Source organism: Topomyia yanbarensis, chromosome 2 (genome assembly GCF_030247195.1).
Source record: "Topomyia yanbarensis strain Yona2022 chromosome 2, ASM3024719v1, whole genome shotgun sequence".
In the NCBI taxonomy this organism is placed as follows: Eukaryota; Metazoa; Arthropoda; class Insecta; order Diptera; family Culicidae; genus Topomyia; species Topomyia yanbarensis.
The window spans coordinates 355,409,056-355,428,986 of NC_080671.1; the positions used below are offsets into that span (position 1 = coordinate 355,409,056).

The 19,931-nt window shown below is 43.7% G+C and overlaps 1 protein-coding gene across 1 annotated transcript; it reads left to right on the forward strand.

Moving 5' to 3' along the window:
- The first annotated feature begins 10,354 nt into the window (after positions 1-10,354).
- Positions 10,355-12,109, forward strand: LOC131684286 (uncharacterized). Its single transcript, XM_058967007.1, has 2 exons — positions 10,355-11,742; positions 11,794-12,109. The coding sequence occupies exon 1, from the start codon at positions 10,700-10,702 to the stop codon at positions 11,576-11,578; it is 879 nt and encodes a 292-aa protein (XP_058822990.1). The 5' UTR covers positions 10,355-10,699; the 3' UTR covers positions 11,579-11,742; positions 11,794-12,109.
- Positions 12,110-19,931: the final 7,822 nt, after the last annotated feature.

The following is a 19,931-nucleotide window of genomic DNA, read 5'->3' on the forward strand; positions in this document are numbered from 1 at the left end:
AAACTTATTTGAAACTTGTGCAAGTATTATTGTAGCTATAAAGTGGTTATGCAAAATTAATATTAGTAATAAATATGCGCCTTCATTGTAAAATTTTTCAAATTTTGACCGCTTACCGCAAGTTTGTGCAAACAAGCTTTAGTCATTATAAACAGAAAACTAATAGCTGTTTGTTTGTTTGTTTATTAAGGTTTTAACCCCAAGGGTCATTCGCCTTTTTGATTTCGTATAAATTCAAAGATTACAATTCATAAAATAATAGTAAAAAAATAATCAAATATTATTGCTGCCTTTCTGGGCGCACTGCTTTCCACTTCTCGTGTTTATCTTCTTTCTTGGTGGTGAGCAATGGTCAGGTTTGCCTACTGTCGCTTGCTGCTCAGTCCGTCTGCCCTCTCCCTCGCTCGTGTTTACGTCCATGTCTTCATCGTTGGAGCTTTGTTCGTCGCTGTTAGATTCTTGGTGCTCTTTGTGTTTTCCTGTGACTTTGGTATAGCTGTCTTCCTTCTTGTTTATTTCTTCCTTGCGTACGTTAACTATTGGCTTTGGGATACCGTGGAATATTGTTTGTCCGGCAAGCATTTTTTGACCGGCTGTCTGTGGTGTATCAGTAGATATCCAAGGCTGTTTGGTGGTGTGGGTTGTAGTAGATGAATTTCCTTTAGTTGATTTGGCACATGGCTTTCCGTAGTGTGCCGTTTTATTACAAAACTGGCACGTGGGCGTCTGTCCAGGGTATGTGCAAAGGGTTCTTTGTATGTAGTTAACACCTTGCGATGATCTGGCCTCGAAAGTTAAATAAGACGGTATAGGTTGGTTCAGTCGCATTCGCACAACCCGAACACCGTTGGGAATGCCAGGGAAAAAGTTTCTCCATGTGTCTTTAGAGACTTATTCCACTTCTCCATACTTCGACATGAAACTTTTAATATATTCCGTGCCAGTACGAGGTGCCAGATCATGGAGTTTTATTTCAGTTAGATCGAGATCCATATACACGGGGATCTTGGTTTTGACGTTTTCACATTCGACGTCATGTTGCATGTTGTTCTTTGCTACGAAGCTTTCTGCCTCGGCTAAGGAGTTGAACATTATTAGTACTACATTCCTGGTGTGGTGAAGTTGAACGTGTGAAATCTCTGTAAGATCATGTTCCATTTTCACCTTGACCAACTGTTCCACCTCGCGCACTGAAGGTCTAAGACGGGTTTGCGAAAAATCAATCGCGATTGTGTTCTCCCGTAATGGGCGATATTTATTTTGTTGCTCACTCATTTCACTCGAAGTTAGGTGCAACGGAACTTTCCTGTGTCTATATGTTACACGTACACGTTAGAACGGCGCGGCGCGGATAGTATGTTTTGTTTGTGTGCTGTTCCCAAGCGGTGCGCTATTTGGCTTCTGATCCGTACGAGATGAGGAAGCCATTAAATTCCCAGCTTAGAGCCGACAAACACATCTATTCGCTAAAATCACCTCTTCATTATCCATGCTATGACGACATACACTCGTTGAGTCATAAACGAGCATTTCCGCATCGTTATTGACGCATTTTACTTTGTATCATTTTCCCACTGTTATTATTATCCCGTGTGTGTATGTGTTGCTAACTAAGTCTCACTAGAAAGAAAATGAATAACGGATAGCATCAGGTCTAGAACCGACAAACATCTACTCGTTTAAACGTCTTTATACACTCTTAGCTATAGCGACACGTGATTACTAGCTGTTTGAACGAGCTATGTCAACTTCTGATCATTGCAGCAGCGCTCATAAGTCAAGGACAGCATGGAGGTTGGTATATGTTACTCAAGTTATCTCTGCACTGTGTAGCCAACACCGTGTAGCTGTGGGGTTCGATATTGTGTTGCACAAGTACGAGGTTGGTCGAACACTTACAAATTATTGGGTAGCTTTTCGCTCGCAGCTCGAGAGCAAAAAAAACAGATGCATTTGCACTCCCGACGATTTGTTTTGAGTGTAGCTATCTAAACAATAACTAAACCAACTAGAGAGTTATTTTTGGAGATTTTCTGATGTAATATAATTAAATGAATAACTTTACCAAAGTAATGTATGGCATAAAACACTGTTTCCTCGCAAAACGACAAAAGCCGGATGAAGTTCCCATAGTCAAATTATGCAAATGCACTCTTCAAAAAGCTGTCAAAATACATTTTTCGGCAAAATATCCTAGAATTTCACAAAAATGTCAAAACCTAATACGAGAAGAATACTAGCGAGAATATCTTGTAACTTTTATATTTGAACTTACATTCAAGCTCGTCCCACTGTGCGTCGTGCGGGTCTACTTTGGGTGTTCAGGGCTACTTTGCACACTTTAGTTCTTCAATATTTTCTAACAGATGCACTTTTTTAAGTTTTATTATACTTTTGGCATTCGTAGTGCCCTATATTTTAACCATGTCGTCAATTTTCGTTACCACTGTTTATCAAAATAAAAAAAAACTCGGGTAGACAAAAGTGATTGAAGGCTCGTAAGATACGACTGCTCGAGAAAACAAGACAGCTTGAATGTACTGAGACCGCATATTGTTTTTCGGGAAGTTGAAGAAAAATAGCATTTTCTGTTTGTCTCTTTTACGTCAGGATAGGTGTTTATGACCATTTGAAGATTTTGGAGTCTTCAAAAAAGTTGTTTCTAATATTATTCTCAACAACTTTATTGAAGATACCAAGTCTCTAAATATTGTTTTAAGTTGATACTTCATAATTATTTCCAAAGAATTTAATTACCAAAATCATTTTTTGAACAGATGCTCTGTAGAATGTTGTAAAATTTCTTCGAAGACACTTAATCTTTAAAGTTGACCTATTTAATCCTGGTTTTGAAAATTTTTCAGCATTCTTGATTTTTAACGAGCATAAAATGAGAACGTGAACCTTTATATTAATTACGACATCAATTTAGCATGTAGTCGCTGTTGTGCTATCTTATGACAAACGCCATTTTGGGGTAAACTGAGTTAGATATGCCATATTACTTGTTTGAAAAATTTCTTCAAAGTGGCGTTTTCAGAATTTTGAAATTCTACTTGGTTACTTAGATATAGCGAGAAACATGATGAGAAATTGTGAGTTTTTTGCTTCAAATCACTGTATCTAGAGATTTGCTCAAGTTATATTGAAGTTTTAGATGTTTTTATGTGTGAAAATGTCTGAGGAACGCAATAGCGTAAACATTTTCAAAAGAAAATTACACGAGTTGTGAGAAAAACACAGTTTTAGTTTTAAACTGGAAATAAAGCATATTTGGCAACACTATAATCAAAAATAACAATTTTTTCTAGATTCCCTGACTCATTTCCTTCAAAATGCATTTCATCGATTGTTTATAGACCATATGAACGCAAAGATATGAATAAAAGTTAATGATTGATGATTTTTTTCTATGGAAAATTTTTCATGCACGATTATGACACGTCATATAAATTTTGTCATCAATACACGCCTATGACACGTGTGAGTGCGACTTTTGTTTACATTCATAGTAAAAACTCGCAACATAGTCAACCAATCTTCGTAATATTTGAGAGATTAATGCAGAATAGATAGAAGCATCAATTGTCTTCTTTGGATTGTTTATACCATTTATAAGTTTCAAGATATTCAATCTCAAACTTTAAAAATCGTTTTTCTCGAAATATGCTAAATGGCGCTTGTCATAAGATAGCACAACAGTGACGATATACGCAATGTACGCCATAAAAAATCTCTCACTTTTTTTATTTTGCGTAATTTCAATCCCATTGGGTGATTATTTTTATAATGGATAATAAAAAAATCTTCAAATGACACATTCTTTCGTGACGTTACAACAATTTGACGAATCTTCATTCGACAAATACGTTATAACTTTATCAAATGAACGCCTACATCAAAACTGATTACAGATTCAGAAAGTAGACAAAATTCACGAAAGATTCAATCAACATTAACTGAATATACTGGAAGAGGATTGTTTTATGACCGATAATGTAACGTGAAGTTACAACGCGTGACAAATTAGAACTTTCAACGTATTTCAATAAAAGTCAAATTATCAAATTTTAGTATATTCAGTTTATATTGATTGAATCTTTCGTGAAATTTTGTCTACTTTCCGAATCTGAAATAAGTTTGGATGTAGGTGTTTATTTGATAAAGTTATAACATATTTATCGATTGAATATGCGTCAAGTCGTTGTAAACGTCATGAAAGAATGTGTCAAATGCTTTTATAACCGATTCGGGCGTACTAGAGATAAAAAATGCTTAAATATAACTATGAATAAATGATATTTTAATAAAAATAAATAAAATTGGTTAATTTAATTCATTTTTATGGAATCCCATCGATTTCAAGAAAAGTACAAAGCAGTCCTCAGCTACTCTACATATAATATTTTAAATCGCTATATGAAACATTGCTACTTTCTGTACGAATTCTGCTCATATTTGACATAAATAATACTTACACGCAGGCAGTATATCTTTGCTCATATGATAAAAATCGATCCATTATCGAAGGAGTAATTCATTAAAACGAAAAAATTGAAAAATATTGTGCTCGACGGTATCTTTATTTAAAAATGAATAAAATCGATAATAACATTTGCCGAGAACCACGACTTAATGCCCTTGGCTTAGAAAAAAGAATGTTACCTTGGCATACCGGACGAAAAGTTGAATATAGTTGCGAAATACATGATTTTTGGGTAACGGTAAAATGGTACGTTATTCACGAAATTGACAAGACATTTTTTCGTGTATGTTCTGTCAATCTATTTTATGGCGATGTTACCACGAAAATTTTAATTTATTTATTTTGATGTGTACCGTATGAGCCAATCATGATTCCTGCACTGACGAAACGGAAACCTTCAAGTGAGCTAAAGTCATTGAGTAAACTGGGGAAAAACGTGGGGATGACTTTACACAACAATCGCCAGTTACCGACTACCGGTCAATCAGTAAGCCTTATTTAAATGGCTGTCTCAAGTGTACGATCTGTTACACACTTAATTTAGAAACTGACATCTCAGCAAATTTGCCATTGTTTGCTGATTTTTAGTGAAATATTCTCCGAGTCTCAGTTAAGAATAGTTATTTTTACTGAGATCTCAACAAAAATAAAGTTTTGTCCACAAAGATGCAAAAAAATGTGAAACACTGCAGAATAAATTAAGTGTGTTTGTAGTTGTCACAACGTTTTCGTCCTTAGCTCCAAGGTTCGTTTATTTAATCATTCACCCGATTTCGGTAGCAAAAACTTCCAAAAACCACAACAACTTTGATTGGCGTAATTTTTGTTCCGCTCCGTTGTTTTTATCTCGCGTATAGATCATGGCCGGGCGATAAGAGCAGTTTGTGCCGTGTTTTCACGCGGCGCCAAGCGTATGAAAAAAAGGAACACTCTCCGGTATTTACTCATGCCAATCATGAGCGCCCTCGCGCCACCGACGGCTGCCTGCTTCTTTTAACAAGCGCTCGAGACGGGGCGAAAAAATTTGACCAATTTGCTTTCGCACAGGCGGCCTTGCCTTCAAACGCCTATGCGGCTTACTTTGTTTCCCAACGGACACCGCCAGGTTGTACACTGGGCAAATAATACGAATGTTTGCATTTTACTCACGAAGTGCTACACTTTTGTCGAGCCTGCAATTCGTATACCAAGCTCAAGGACCCAATTCCGGTGGTTTCGACAAACCTAGCTTCTGATCTTTCTTCAGATAGCGCAACTTGCCTCGCGGAATCCGACAGGAATACAAAACTCGAAACGAGTTTTAAATAAACGCTGAACGCAACCACCACCGTCCGAACCAAATCAATCTCTGAAATGAAACATAATTGCATCCCAACCACATCGCGGTGGTACCGCAGTCTTATCACCCGTAGCATCGCATCTTGGACAATTAATTTTCTCCACGGATTCGCTCTTGGGGATCATCTTGGGCTCCAATCAAAGAGTCGATGCTCATGTGATGTTTGAAAACGACTGTTGTGTATTTACAGAAGTCTTGCAGGGGGATTGCATCCCATCGTGCATCGTGGGGACAGCGAAAGAAGAGTACCAAAATGCATCTTGTGTTCTTACAGTGCGGCCAACCAGCAATGCTCTTGAAGACAAAATAATTGTCAATTGCGAAGCGGAATGTAATGATTGTTGATAATTTGCTCTCAGCTTTTGTACCTGCCTTTGTATTTTTTTTATTGTGTATGAAGATGCACTGTGTATAAAGCTTACAAACGGCAACACTGTCGGTTAGTCGGATCGCAACAGCAACCTAAACCCGTTGGGCACCACGAGAGAGGACGAAGCTCTGCATCGGCATATAGGATCCAATTGAGGAGGACTCATTATTTATTTGAATTTGAATAATTTTTAAAATGAGAATACAGAAGCTGATAAGTATCGACATTTTTCCCCAACAACTTTATTCATTAGTTACTCTCGCGCTACCTCTGGCTTGATTTGCCGGCTCTCCGCTGCAGAGCCCATTCGGTGGGTGAGTTGATTGGTTCAGCATGCTCGAGAGTAGTTGTTGAACCAGAATCAACGGAAGTGCACTCGGGGGAGGCAGCAGGTTGGTGATCCGATTCGAAAGCACAGTCATTTGAACGAAGTGATCACACTCTTGCCGCGCGGTGTGAGATGCAGTTTGTGCATTTTAAACGTTCTCACATGGCGTTGCCTAACTGAAAGCGGATTTCTTGCGGAATTTGCACACAACAGCCATTTGGTGTTTGCTGTTCAGCCTTCAATGTTGGCATTATGTTGCTGAAGTTATGAGGTAATCGGTTTTTGTGTGAAAAATTGTTCATTATACATTTGCTTTTTCTTTTACAGAACAACAAATTCTCTCATTGAGTAAAAGTTCTGGTTCTTGTTATTTTTAGCAATCAAATCTGGATTTTACGAAATGTATATAAAATTAGGTAACAGTGATCGCATGATGAACGAAAGTTTTTTGTTTTTACGTGACCCACTTTTACTTACTAAGTGCCTTACTATTGAGGGTTCGTAGACACAATTGGTCACTACCAAATTTTTTACAGTTTCTTGGAACTTTAAAGGATACCAACATGGTCTCGAATCTACCGCAACCAAGATGCAAATTCCAAGTCTCCCTCAATCATTTCCTTCATCAGCCAAAGCTGTCATCTGCTCTGTAGTGGACAGTTTAGGTTAAATGTTGGCAAGTTTAGCATTTACATGCATAAATTAGAACATCATGTCCAGGGTAGTTTTACTTGATAAACCTAGTCAGCACACCTGTAGAGAGTTATTCACAGGATCAATGAAATTGAAAGTGAATGGAAAATGATTGATCGCGCTGGGCTTTTCTTATGAATGATGTAACTAACAACTGCGGTTTGAATATAGTAGGGAATGCTTTCAGATTTGTTCCTCCTTAAAGTTCAAACAAACCTGTTGAAAATTAGCTGCTCTGATAAAGATTAATCGGTCTAAAAGGCTCATGCATACAGTGTCGGACAAAACAGTTAGATCGCTATACTTTTCGTGCTGCGAACCTCCACTATATCTTTTCTTTTTAGAGTGACCAAGTATTCGAAGACTGACTATTCTTTATACGCGGAAAAAAATCCGTTCATAAATTCATAAACAAAAGATCACGATTTTGTGAACTGAACGATTTACGAAAATCGTGACCAAGTTCCTGAAATTGTGAATAACAAACCTCGAATTCATGAAACTATTTATGTTTCCGAAAAACTAGTTCGCCCCGACGTTACATGCAAATGTTTAGTTGAGTTACTGTCGCTGTTCCCTGGATATGTTTAATTTTTGTTATGATTCTTGTTCAAAATTGGCTAATACACAGTCAACAGTCAAGCGATGATTTCAGGAGCGTTTTCGTGATTTTTGTGATTTATCATTACGCTACCGTGCTATTTTACCCATGAGTTTACTATCGATTTTTTTCTGTCTGACTGGCGGGATTTATGTTCATGAGTTCAGGATCTCAGTCGCATTTCGTAATTTTTATTTACGTTTTCGTCATATTTTAGTCATGAGTAGAGTGATTCAATTTCATGATCTCAGGATCTTAATCGCGACTATTGATATTTTAACCACGAGCAATGTGATTTATGTTCATGATTTCAGGAATTTATGTTCATTTGTGATTTATGTTCAGGGTTTCAAGATTTATGTTTATTTTGGTTCTTGATTTCAGGATCTTAGATATGATTTTTGGCATTTATGTCACGAGTTGTGTGATTTATATTCATGAATTCAAGATCGTAGTCACGATTTTCGTAATTTATCTTCACATTATCGTGATATTTTATTCTAGAGCTTACTTTAGAGTTTGACGCGTGGAGCTATGTGACTCATGTTCATGACACCAGCCGTTTTATTCTGTGAACTATAATACGAACACGATTTGTGGTGATCAACACACTTAATCTTTTGCCGGAATCTCAACTACAGAGATCTCAGTAAATAATTTATTTGCTGAGATCACAATAAAATTGACGTTTTATAGCCGACACTCGGAAAATATTCCACTGAAAATCAGGAAAAAATCTCACTTTACTGAGATATCAGTTTTAAATTTGCTGACTACATGGCTGTTGGCTAATTGCCGTGGCGTATTGAGTGTGAACGTAGTTTCCGTTTTCTGTTAAGACATCACACTCACTATCAAATGAAAAACGATGTTTGAGATCCTAATAGTTTTCTTATATGAAATGCTCGTTCCTATTACTGCAACAAAAATGATTCCACGAATAATACGCCAAATTTTAAGGAAGATTTCACGTGAAAATTTCATTACCATGTTGCATGTTTTGATTTTGTGAACTAATGTTCCTAAATATATGAATAAGATCATGAGTCAATCAACCTTTGGTTTTATGAATAATGCTCAATGTTCATAAAGTTGTGAATTAGTTCACGTAGAGAAAATTTATTTGGTAATGACATGGCGGAAAACGTGACCGAAGTTCACAAAACAACAACAAATGTTTGCACTAATAAAAAGGTTATGCGGGTGTTACTGAAGTAAAATTAAATCCAATTATAAAACACATGTTTTTTATGGTCCTGATTTCGCAACGTATCAACGAGTTTAATCCACCTAACAGTGTGATGAAACATTTATTCTAACACTTCGGATATTATAAGGATTGAGAACATTTACAACATTACGTTTCGCGATGTTTTTGATAACACATACTACGTGGGACAATGGTAGGCCTCAGAGAAATCAACATCTTCGGATATTATATCGATCAAATTAGCATGGGACAACATCTTTGCGAGAAACGTCGCAAGTCAAATCAAAATAAAAGTAAAACAAAAAAATCCCCTTAAAAATAGGCCAACAATCCACCTAATACTATGCTTTGTGAATAAAATATTTAAGTTCTTCATTCAATGCATCATGTATGGAAAACCTGAATTTCGGTTTGGGGACTATATATGTGCTGGCCCAAAAAATGGAAAAAAAAATTATTGGCCATATTTAAAGTACATATCATTAATAGTGTTTATTCAAATTTTCATGGCGATCTGAGAGCTGGAACTGAAATTGCAGCTCTTGATAACACGCTATCTGAACGCGATTATTTCGATATCGACTTTTTCTGAAAGTGACATCATAGTGAGCAACATATTTCGACTCACAATAGTTAGTGGTTGAAAAAAGGATTTTGATTTGAACCATTATCACTAATCCCAATGCCTAAGTCTTTGATAATATTTACACAAGTAATTTGTAATATTTACAAGTGGAATTTTGAAAAGAATCTAATTTTTATTCGTTTGCCTAAAATATTCATTATGGTCTTAAAAGTTATATGTCCAAATGTGGAAGGCGGCAATATGAATCACTCCAAAAACCGATTTTCCAATCGAGGCCCGGAGGGCCGAGTGTCATATCCCATTCGATTCAGTTCGTTGAGATCGCCAAATGTCTGTGTGTGTATGTATGTATGTATGTATGTATGTATGTATGTATGTATGTATGTATGTATGTATGTATGTTTTTTTTTTTTTTTTTTTTACAATGGAGAAGACCTTTATGTCCTAGCCCAGTACACGTGCTAACGGTAGGGTCCAATCTACCACACGGGGTGCACTGGGGGCGTGTCGGACTCAAATGGTGACCAGCCATTAATACCGACTAAACTCCATTGGGCTCCGCCATCATTCCTCCCAGGAACTACCTCTCGGTATTACTTCTGGGGGGATGGCTGTACTATCTGTACTCATTCACTCTCACTCACGCGATCATACATCCTGTATGAGGCTTACTTGGGTGCTCTCTAAATCACACTTTGATTCACTCTCAAACACTTGGTTTTGGTTCAGTGTATTTTCACCGATTAGTTGTTTGTGTTGATCGCTCCAGTTATTTTTTTAATATTTGACGTGATTTGTGCCGTTTAATCGTCGTTTATCGTATCAGTCGATTCTAAACTTTGCTTGCGCCCTTGATATTGTGAAGTTTTAAAGTGTTTTCTACAAATTTTGTTTTGTGTCGTGAAAAAGTCCAGTGAAAATCGAGATTGTTTACATCACCGGACCTGTGTGTAATTACCCACAAAAAATTCACGCGCTCATTTCGCCATCTGCACGCGAGTAGAGGAAAGTATTTCCCACCATAACTTGGCGCACAGTGAGACGAAAACGAAAAGTCGGATCTAGGGCGGGTAGAAAATCGGCATTATGACAAGTGCATGCGATCACTGCGCGAAAACCGTCAAATCGGACGATGACTTTATCGAGTGCATGGGATTTTGCAAAAATGTGGTGCATATGCAGTGCGGTAAACAACTCAACAAGCCGTTCTTGAAAAAACTTGCCGAAAATCCAAATTTATTTTGGATGTGCAATGAATGTGTCAAGTTGATGAAGTTTGCTCGCTTTCGCGACACCGTTTCCTCGCTTGGATGTGTTATCGCTGCTATCGCTGGGAAAACGGATGACGTCTGTGCTGAACTAAAGGCAGAGTTATCAAAAAATAACCAGCAAATTTCGCACCTCGCCAGAAAGGTTTCAACAGCCACTCCAGTCCGGCCAAATTCCGGTACATCTCGACCACCTCAGAAACGTCGTCGCGAGGATGGTCCTGATCCGAGCAGTATTCTTGTCGGCGGTCGAAAGCTAGTCGATAATAGCAACATTCTCACGGTTCCTCCTCCCACTCCGTTGCTCTGGATGTATCTTTCCCGCTTTCATCCCAGCGTTAGCAAGGAGACAGTCGAAAAAATGTCCAAAGAAGGGCTAAACTGCAACGAGGAAATAAAGGTCATTCCGCTTGTTAAAAAAGGCATAGACGTCAGTACTCTGAACTTCATATCTTTCAAAGTTGGAGTTCACCCAAAGTACCGTGAAGCAGCTCTTAACCCTGACACATGGCCGCAAGGCATATTGTTCAGGGAATTTGAGGATAGCCGTACCCAGAACATTTGGTGCCCACCGACTGATTTTCCTACGCCTTCGGAAGTCGCATGTATTCCGCTAAGTCAACCCGGCCCATCAACCCTACAGAGGACTCCGCAACGATTGGCAATGCCACTATACCAAGCTACACCGCCATTGTGAAGGAGTGTCGACGCTGATCGCATACTGGGACGCAATGCAGTTGGTACAATGGAAGCCCTCGATCCCCCCGCTACAGTCGAGCCCTTGCAGCCAGCGTTCAGCAGTCGTCCCGGTCCTGTATGTGTGGGTGGAGAAGGGGTCTTCCAAGCCGCCTTTCTCGGCAAGTATTATACAAATTGTAACGATACAACGGTTAAACCGATTCACGCTTCTAGTTCATCGTCCAACACTCGCCGTAAGCTACTACCGTCCCGTTCCTGCTCTCCGCATCGCTCCATCGGGGTTCAACGCATACTGGGACGCACCGCAGTTGGCACTATGGAAGCCCTCGAGCCCCCCGCCACAGTCGAGCAATTGCAGCCAGCGATCATCAGTCGTCCCGGTCCTGTGTGTGGGATGGGTGAAAGGGTCTTCCAACCCGCCACAAATGGCAAGTATACATCTGATCCGAACACTTCAAGCGCTGATGTATTCTTCGCTTCCAGTAATTTGCCTTTTGCTCTAACATCTTGTGACGAGATGTCAACTATTTCTGTCGCCGATGATGATCGCTGCATTCTGGAGCGCGATGCAGTTGATTCGCCCTCTGCAGAACCTGATCCGTCATCCAATAACATCGAGATTTACTACCAGAATGTTGGTGGCTTAAATTCATCAACGGACAGCTATTTGCTCGCGACCACGGGCTGCTGTTATGACGTCATCGCCTTAACCGAGACGTGGCTCAACAACCGTACTCTGTCTCACCAGGTGTTTGGTTCAACATTTGATGTCTTCCGCTGTGATCGCAATGCCCTCAACAGCCGCAAGACATCAGGTGGTGGTGTACTCATCGCCGTTCGCCATGGTATAAAAGCCCGAGTGATCAACGATGAGCGGTGGGAGAGCTCCGAGCAAGTGTGGATATCAGTGAAACTTGCCGATCGCAATCTCTTCCTGTGTGTCGTGTATTTTCCACCTGACCGAATTCGTGATTACAGCCTGATCGATGTACATCTTTCCTCCGTTTCTTTCATCACCTCGATCGCTGCCCCATCTGATGATATTGTTATACTGGGCGACTTTAACTTACCTGGCTTGACCTGGTGCCCAGCAAGTAACGGATTTCTACGATTGGATATCGAAAAATCTGTGCTTATCAACAATGCCAGTTGTATCTTGGACAACTACAGTAGCGCAACTCTTCGGCAAATTAATAATATCATCAACGAGAACGGACGTACATTGGACCTCTGCTTTGTAAGTGCCCGGGACTACGCTCCGTACTGCTGCGCCGCTCCGACACCTTTAGTCCAGCATGTGCGCCATCATCCCCCACTACATCTTGTACTCGCTGGTAACCTAGGAGTGAGTTTTGAAGACGTCTCAAGCTCTATCGTCTACGATTTTAAAAACGCTGACTACGACAGCATCGTTAGCACGCTGTTGGATATAAATTGGGACGAAAATCTTAACAATGATGACGCGAACGAAGCAGCGATGACGTTTTCTAATATTCTTAACTACCTAATCGACCGTCATGTGCCAAAACGAACAGTCAGCACAAATCAACACCCTCCCTGGCAATCAACAGTGCTTAGACGATTAAAAACTGCCAAACGAGCCGCATTTAAAAAGTTCTCGAAGCATAAGACACTTGCATTACGAAACCACTACTTTCAACTCAACCACGAATACAAACAGCAAAGCAGACGTGCCTTTTTTAGATATCAGCGAAACGTCGAACGTCAACTGAAATCCAAGCCCAAGTCGTTTTGGAAATATGTGAACGAGCAGCGAAAAGAATCCGGGTTACCATCTTGTATGTCATTAAATGGAGTTTTAGGCACCGACACTAAGGAAATTTGCCAATTGTTTTCCGACAAATTTTCAAGCGTTTTTTCCGACGAGAACCTTTCCCCACAACAAGTCGCTGCCGCTTCAAATCTAACTCCTTCTCTAGGACGAACCATCAACCGAATTTGTGTCGATAATGCTGCCATTCTTGCAGCAAATTCCAAGCTGAAAGCATCTAGTTCCCCGGGTCCAGATGGCGTTCCTTCGATTTTTGTCAAAAAGTGCATCAGCGGGCTTCTTGAACCACTTCGGCGAGTCTTTGTGCTATCACTCAATACTGGAACATTCCCTTCCTGCTGGAAAGCAGCGCACATGTTTCCAGTTCACAAAAAAGGAAACAAATCGAACATTGACAATTATCGAGGAATCTCGTGTTTAAGTGCAGTATCAAAACTATTCGAGCTGGTTGTCTTAGACCCTCTTTTCTTTCACTGCAAACACTACATTGCAGACGATCAACACGGATTTATGCCTAAACGATCGACAACGACTAACCTGCTCTCGTTCACAACATATGCAATGGATGGATTCGCTGACGGATTGCAAACCGATGCTATTTACATGGATCTATCTGCGGCCTTCGACAAAATCAATCATGATATCGCAATAGCGAAGCTGGACAAACTCGGTATTCATGGACAACTTCTGCGCTGGTTTCGTTCCTACCTCGATGGAAGGCAGCTCCAAATCAGCATTAAGGACTGTCTATCTACACCATTCTTCGCTACATCCGGCATCCCACAAGGAAGCCATCTCGGTCCAGTGATATTCCTCCTCTACTTTAATGACGTCAACATCAAATTACAAGGACCCCGCCTTTCTTTTGCCGACGACATGAAAATTTTTCAACAAATACGGGATAAAACCGATGCCGAGCTTCTTCAGAGGGAATTGGACAGCTTTAGTACGTGGTGTGATCTAAACAGAATGGTTTTAAACCCGAGCAAATGCTCAATCGTTACGTTCACGCGGAAACGCCATCCGATTCAGTTTAACTACCATCTCTTCGACTCGAGTATTCCAAGACACTCTAACGTCAAGGATCTCGGAGTCATCATGGATTCGGCACTAACGTTCAAACCACATACATCATCCATTGTGGATAAGGCTTCAAGACAGCTTGGGTTCATCTTCCGAATAGCGAAAAACTTTAAGGACGTATACTGTTTAAAATCTCTCTATTGTGCGCTGGTTCGCTCAACACTGGAATATTGTTCTGCTGTTTGGAACCCTTACTACCAGAACGGTGTCGACAGAATCGAGGCCGTCCAACGCCGGTTCATACGCTTTGCACTCCGACATCTTCCTTGGCAAAACAGATTTCAGCTGCCGAGCTACGAAAACCGTTGTCAGTTAATACAGCTCGATACTCTAAGCATCCGGAGGGACTGCTCTCGAGCCCTGTTCGTCTCGGACTTACTGTCTGCCAGGGTGGATTGCCCTACAATCCTCGGACGCCTCGATCTTCAAGCTCGCGTTCGAGCTCTGCGCAATAACTCTCTTCTGCGAGTCCCATTCAGGAGAACTAACTATGGGCGTCAGGGCGCTGTTACCGGACTCCAGCGTGTGTTTAACAGTGTGGCGACGGCGTTTGACTTCAACCTGACAAGGAATTCGATAAAAACTAAAATTATTCGTATTCTGAAATGTAATTAGTTTAAGTAACCACCATTGGGGCCAAGGGGTCTGTTGGTGACGGTACAACAAATAAACAAACTCCCACATGAGGCTGACTTTTGTGCTCACCTTTTACGTTCCATGCGAGACTGACTTGTGTGCTCACCTTACTCATTCCTTGCTAGGCTTACTTTTGTGCTCGCCCTACCCATCCATGTGAGGCTGACTTGGGTGCTCACCCTATCACCTGATTCACTCTCAATCGTGCCACTCTATTGTACCTTTGTCACTCCCTCTGGCATCCCATGTGGGACATTTTTCTTAGGCCCCACTTCTGACATACCATGCGAGGCTGACTTTTGTGCTCACCTTTTTCATTCCTTGCTAGGCTGACTTTTGTGCTAGCCTCTACCAACCTGTGAGGCTGACTTTTATGCTCACCCTTAACATGCAGTGTGAGACTGACTTGGATGCTCACCCTTTCACTCCTCTGCCACGCCATGAGGCATCGATAGCTTAGTTCCAACATACTACGCTACGACCCTCCCGTCTTGGCATGAGGCAGTCCACTTATACGCCTATACACTCACTCTTCTGTCTTGCTTCGGGGTGGCTGGGTTTACCCCTTACGCGGTTGCCATTCGCTGCGCCAACCTACCTCGGCATGAACAGACCATTCACTCTCTTATTTTGCGCTTGGCCTTTTTCGCTCCAACTAACCAATCACTAGTTAGCCGTGCCCGCCGTCTGTTGCTCGGTTCGCCAGATTACCTGTAGCCTACTGGCAATCTGGATGGTAGCAGCCGAGACTGCGTTCCACTTCTCCACCGTTTGACACATCCGCTGGATAAGGGTATCCGGGGTTGTGTCCCAGCCACAGACGTCAAGCATTGCTCTTCTTTCGACGTCGAACCGATGACATACGAACAGTATGTGTTCGGCAGTTTCATCTACACCTGGGCAGTCCGGGCAGACTGGGACCTCCGCGTGCCCGAACCTGTGGAGGTACTGACGGAAACAGCCATGGCCTGACAGGAATTGTGTCAGGTGGAAGTGAACTTCCCCATGGGGTCTTCCCACCCAGCTCGATATGCTAGGTATCAGCCGGTGGGTCCACCTACCTTTCGAGGAGTTGTCCCACTCACGCTGCCATCTGGCGACCGAGGTCACCCTGGTGCGCTCGCGGGCTCCCCTATTTCCACGTAGCTCAAAGCACTCCTCATCTTCCCGAATGACCAGCCCGACTGGCATCATGCTCGCTATCACGCAGGATGCATCGTGTGATACCGTGCGGTAGGCAGATATCACTCTGAGGCACATCACACGGTAGGTGCTCTCCAGTTTCTGTAGGTAACTGGTTACCCTCAGTGCTCTTGACCATGACGGGCCGCCGTACCTGAGGATAGATACGGCAACGCCTGCCAGTAACCTACGTCTACTGGCGCACACCTTTGAGCTGTTGGACATCATTCTCGATAGTGCCGCAACAGCAGTCGACGCTCTCTTGCACGTATAGTCGACATGGCTGCCGAAGGTCAGCTTGTCGTCTATAATGACTCCGAGAGACTTCAGACTTCGCTGTGAAGTGATCGCGACTTCTCCCACATGGATAACTGCATGTTGTGCCGACTTGCGGTTGTTGACGATAACTACCTCCGTCTTATGATGAGCGAGCTCCAGGCCTCTCGCGCTCATCCATTCCTCCACCGTGCTAATCGCGTGTTCTGCGGTTAGTTCTACCTCAGGAATTGACTCCCCGTAGACCTCCAAGGTTACGTCGTCGGCAAAGCCGACGATCTTGACCCCAGGAGGGAACTTCAGTCTCAGAACCCCGTCATACATGAGGTTCCATAGTACCGGGCCTAGGATCGAGCCCTGCGGGACTCCGGCGGTAATCGGAACCCTTTTCTGACCGGCATCGGTCTCGTATAGCAGTACGCGGTTTTGGAAGTAACTTTCCAGGATCCGGTACAAACCCACCGGTAGGCTAAGCCGGTGTAACGAGAGCGCGATGGCATCCCAGCTTGCGCTGTTGAATGCGTTCTTCACGTCAAGTGTCACTAACGCACAGTATCGAATACCTCGCCTTTTTCGTTGGATCGCTATCTCGGCAGTATTTATCACTGAGTTGAGAGCGTCCACTGTGGACTTACCCTTCCGAAAGCCAAACTGGTTGCTTGACAGACCGTCCGTACCTTCCGCGTACGGGGTGAGCCTGTTGAGGATGATCCTCTCAAGCAGTTTGCCAGTCGTGTCTATCAGACAGATTGGTCTGTACGCCGATGGGTCGCCTGGCGGCTTCCCGGGCTTCGGCAACAGCACCAGTTTCTGCCTTTTCCATCTATCGGGGAAACGGCACTCGTCAAGGCATCTCTGCATAGCTAGCCTGAACATGTTCGGGTTCGCTATGATCGCTGCCTTGAGAGCGTTATTCGGAACTCCATCCGGCCCTGGAGCTTTGTTCATTGCTAGGGATTTAGCCACTGCGAGTAGTTCTTCGTTCGTCACTGGAGCCACCATTTCGACCGTGCCCGCACTGTCTCGTAGTGCAGGTGGCCAGGGGCTTGTGGCTCGAGACGGGAAGAGTACTTCGATAATCGTTGCCAACCGGTCCGGAGACCGTTCTGGGGGTGAGGAGCCCCCTTTGGTCTTGGCCATCACAATCCGGTAGGCGTCACCCCACGGATTCGCGTTGGCACTCTCACACAGGTTGTCGAAACACGCTCTCTTGCTGCTTTTAATAGCCTTGTTAAGGGATAATTTCGCAGCTCGAAACACTTCACGGCGGTTCTCTCTTGCATCCTCGGTGCGAGCTCTTTGCATCCTACGTCTAGCTCTGAGGCAGGCTGACCGTAGAGCTGCAATCTCGGCACTCCACCAGTATACCGGGCATCTGCCGTTTCTTGGCAGTGTTTTTCTCGGCATAGTGGCGTCGCACGCGCGTGATAGAACAGCTACCAGCGCATCCCCGCTTAGACTGTCGGTGTTGGCCTCCAGTCCCAGGGCCGCGGTGAAAGCTTCGCTGTCGAAGTGATTGGACTTCCACCCGCGTACCTGACAGGGATCTCCCGCCCTCGGATGCTGCACACCATAGTTGATCTTAAAGCGGATTGCTAAATGATCACTATGGGTGTAGCCTTCGTCTACCCTCCATTCCATGCCTGGAGCCAGACTCGGGCTGGCAAAGGTCAAATCAATCCACGCCTCCACTCCGTTTCTACGGAATGTACTAGCGGAGCCATCATTAGCTAGCACAGTATCGAGTTTCGCAAACGCTTCCATTAGCGCTTGACCCCTGCTATTTGTACAGCGGCTGCCCCACTCCACTGCCCAAGCGTTGAAGTCTCCCGCTATTACTACCGGTTTCCGGCCCACGAGGTCCGACGAGAGCCTGTTGATCATCTGGTAGAACTGTTCTATTGGCCACCTTGGTGGGGCGTAGCAGCTGCAATAGAACACACCATTGATCTTGGCAATCGCCACACCCTCGGCGGAGGGGTGTATTACCTCTTGAACCGGGAACCTTCCCGTTGTACAGATTGCCACCATTCCAGACCCGTCCGACACCCAATTGCCGTTGCCGGCAGGGATGCTGTAAGGGTCTGATAAGAGGGCGACATCTGTCCTCGACTCCGAGACCGACTGCCACAGCAGCTGTTGGGCTGCTGCACAATGGTTAAGATTTAGCTGTGTGACTCTCACGGCTTCTTCTTATTTAACTCGCCGAAGGGACACGAAGGTCCGCCCATAGCATGTTTATGGGCTTGCTTCTTAGAGGTGCAGATAAGGCACTTATATGCCTTAGTGCACCCCCGCTCTTTATGCCCCTCCTCGCCGCATCGACGACATAGCTTACTCCTGTCTAGGCCTTTGCATTCGTAAGCTTTATGGCCGGATTCTAGACACCGATAGCACCTGTCCACTGAAGGCGGCTGGGGTATACTAATAGGGCATACCGACCAGCCGATCTTCAGCTTCCCTTTCTCGGTTACCTTTTTGGCATCCGCATTGAGTAGCCTGAGGTAGGCTACTTGGGTGCCAGAGGGTCCGTCCCTCAATCGCACAGAGGCCCGCTCGATTGTGACGCCGCAGTGCTCCTTGACGGCTGCTACGACGTCTTCTGCGGTCGCGAACTCGTCCAAGTGCTTGCACTGGAGAGTTGTTTCCGCACCTAGCGACCTGATTTGGGCGCCCTCGCCAAGGACCTCTTGAGCCAAGGCCTTATATATTGCACTTGATTGTGCGCCTCGCTTCAGCACCAGGAGCATCTCTCCCGTGTTGGTGCGTCTTACGCTACGCACATCCTGCCCAAGGGCCGAGAGGCTTTCGGCCGCCTTCATCGATTTAAGGACATCGGCGTATTTGTCCTTGTCGGTTTTTAACCACAAGGCTTCGCCTCTGTCCTTGGCCTTCCTCGCAGGCCGCGGTACCTCCGGTTTCGGTGCCGGCTTTTTCTTGGTAACCAGCGTCCAGGGGTTTGAGCCCCCCTGCCCCGGTCGTGTCGGGTTGCTGGTACCATCGCTCTCCACAGCGAGGTCACTCTCGCCCTCGCTTACCTCACCCAGGCGGCGTTTGACCTTGACGGTTGCACGCCGAGTGGTGTCGGTTTTGGCACCCTCTCCTGGCGACTTCCTAGGGCGCTTCGCATTCGATGCCGTCTTGCGATTGCCCTTTCCCTTTCCCTTCGAGGGGAACTCGGTCGCCGCTCCGATCGACGTGGCTGCTCCGTAGAAGGTAAAGGCCACTGTCTGTGAACCTCTATTAACCTTCTCTCTTTCCTCCCTATTTGAGGCCACTGTCTGGGTTTCTCTGTCGGGCCTCTCCCGACATTCCACCCTCTCAACATATGCCTGCTGTTCCTGTCTTGCGACACGAACAGCTTTCCGGAGCTCCAGAAGGC

What these genes read in the sequence shown, in the direction of transcription:
- LOC131684286 (XM_058967007.1), top strand. Translation starts at nt 10,700, where the DNA reads ATGACAAGTGCATGCGATCACTGCGCGAAAACCGTCAAATCGGACGAT.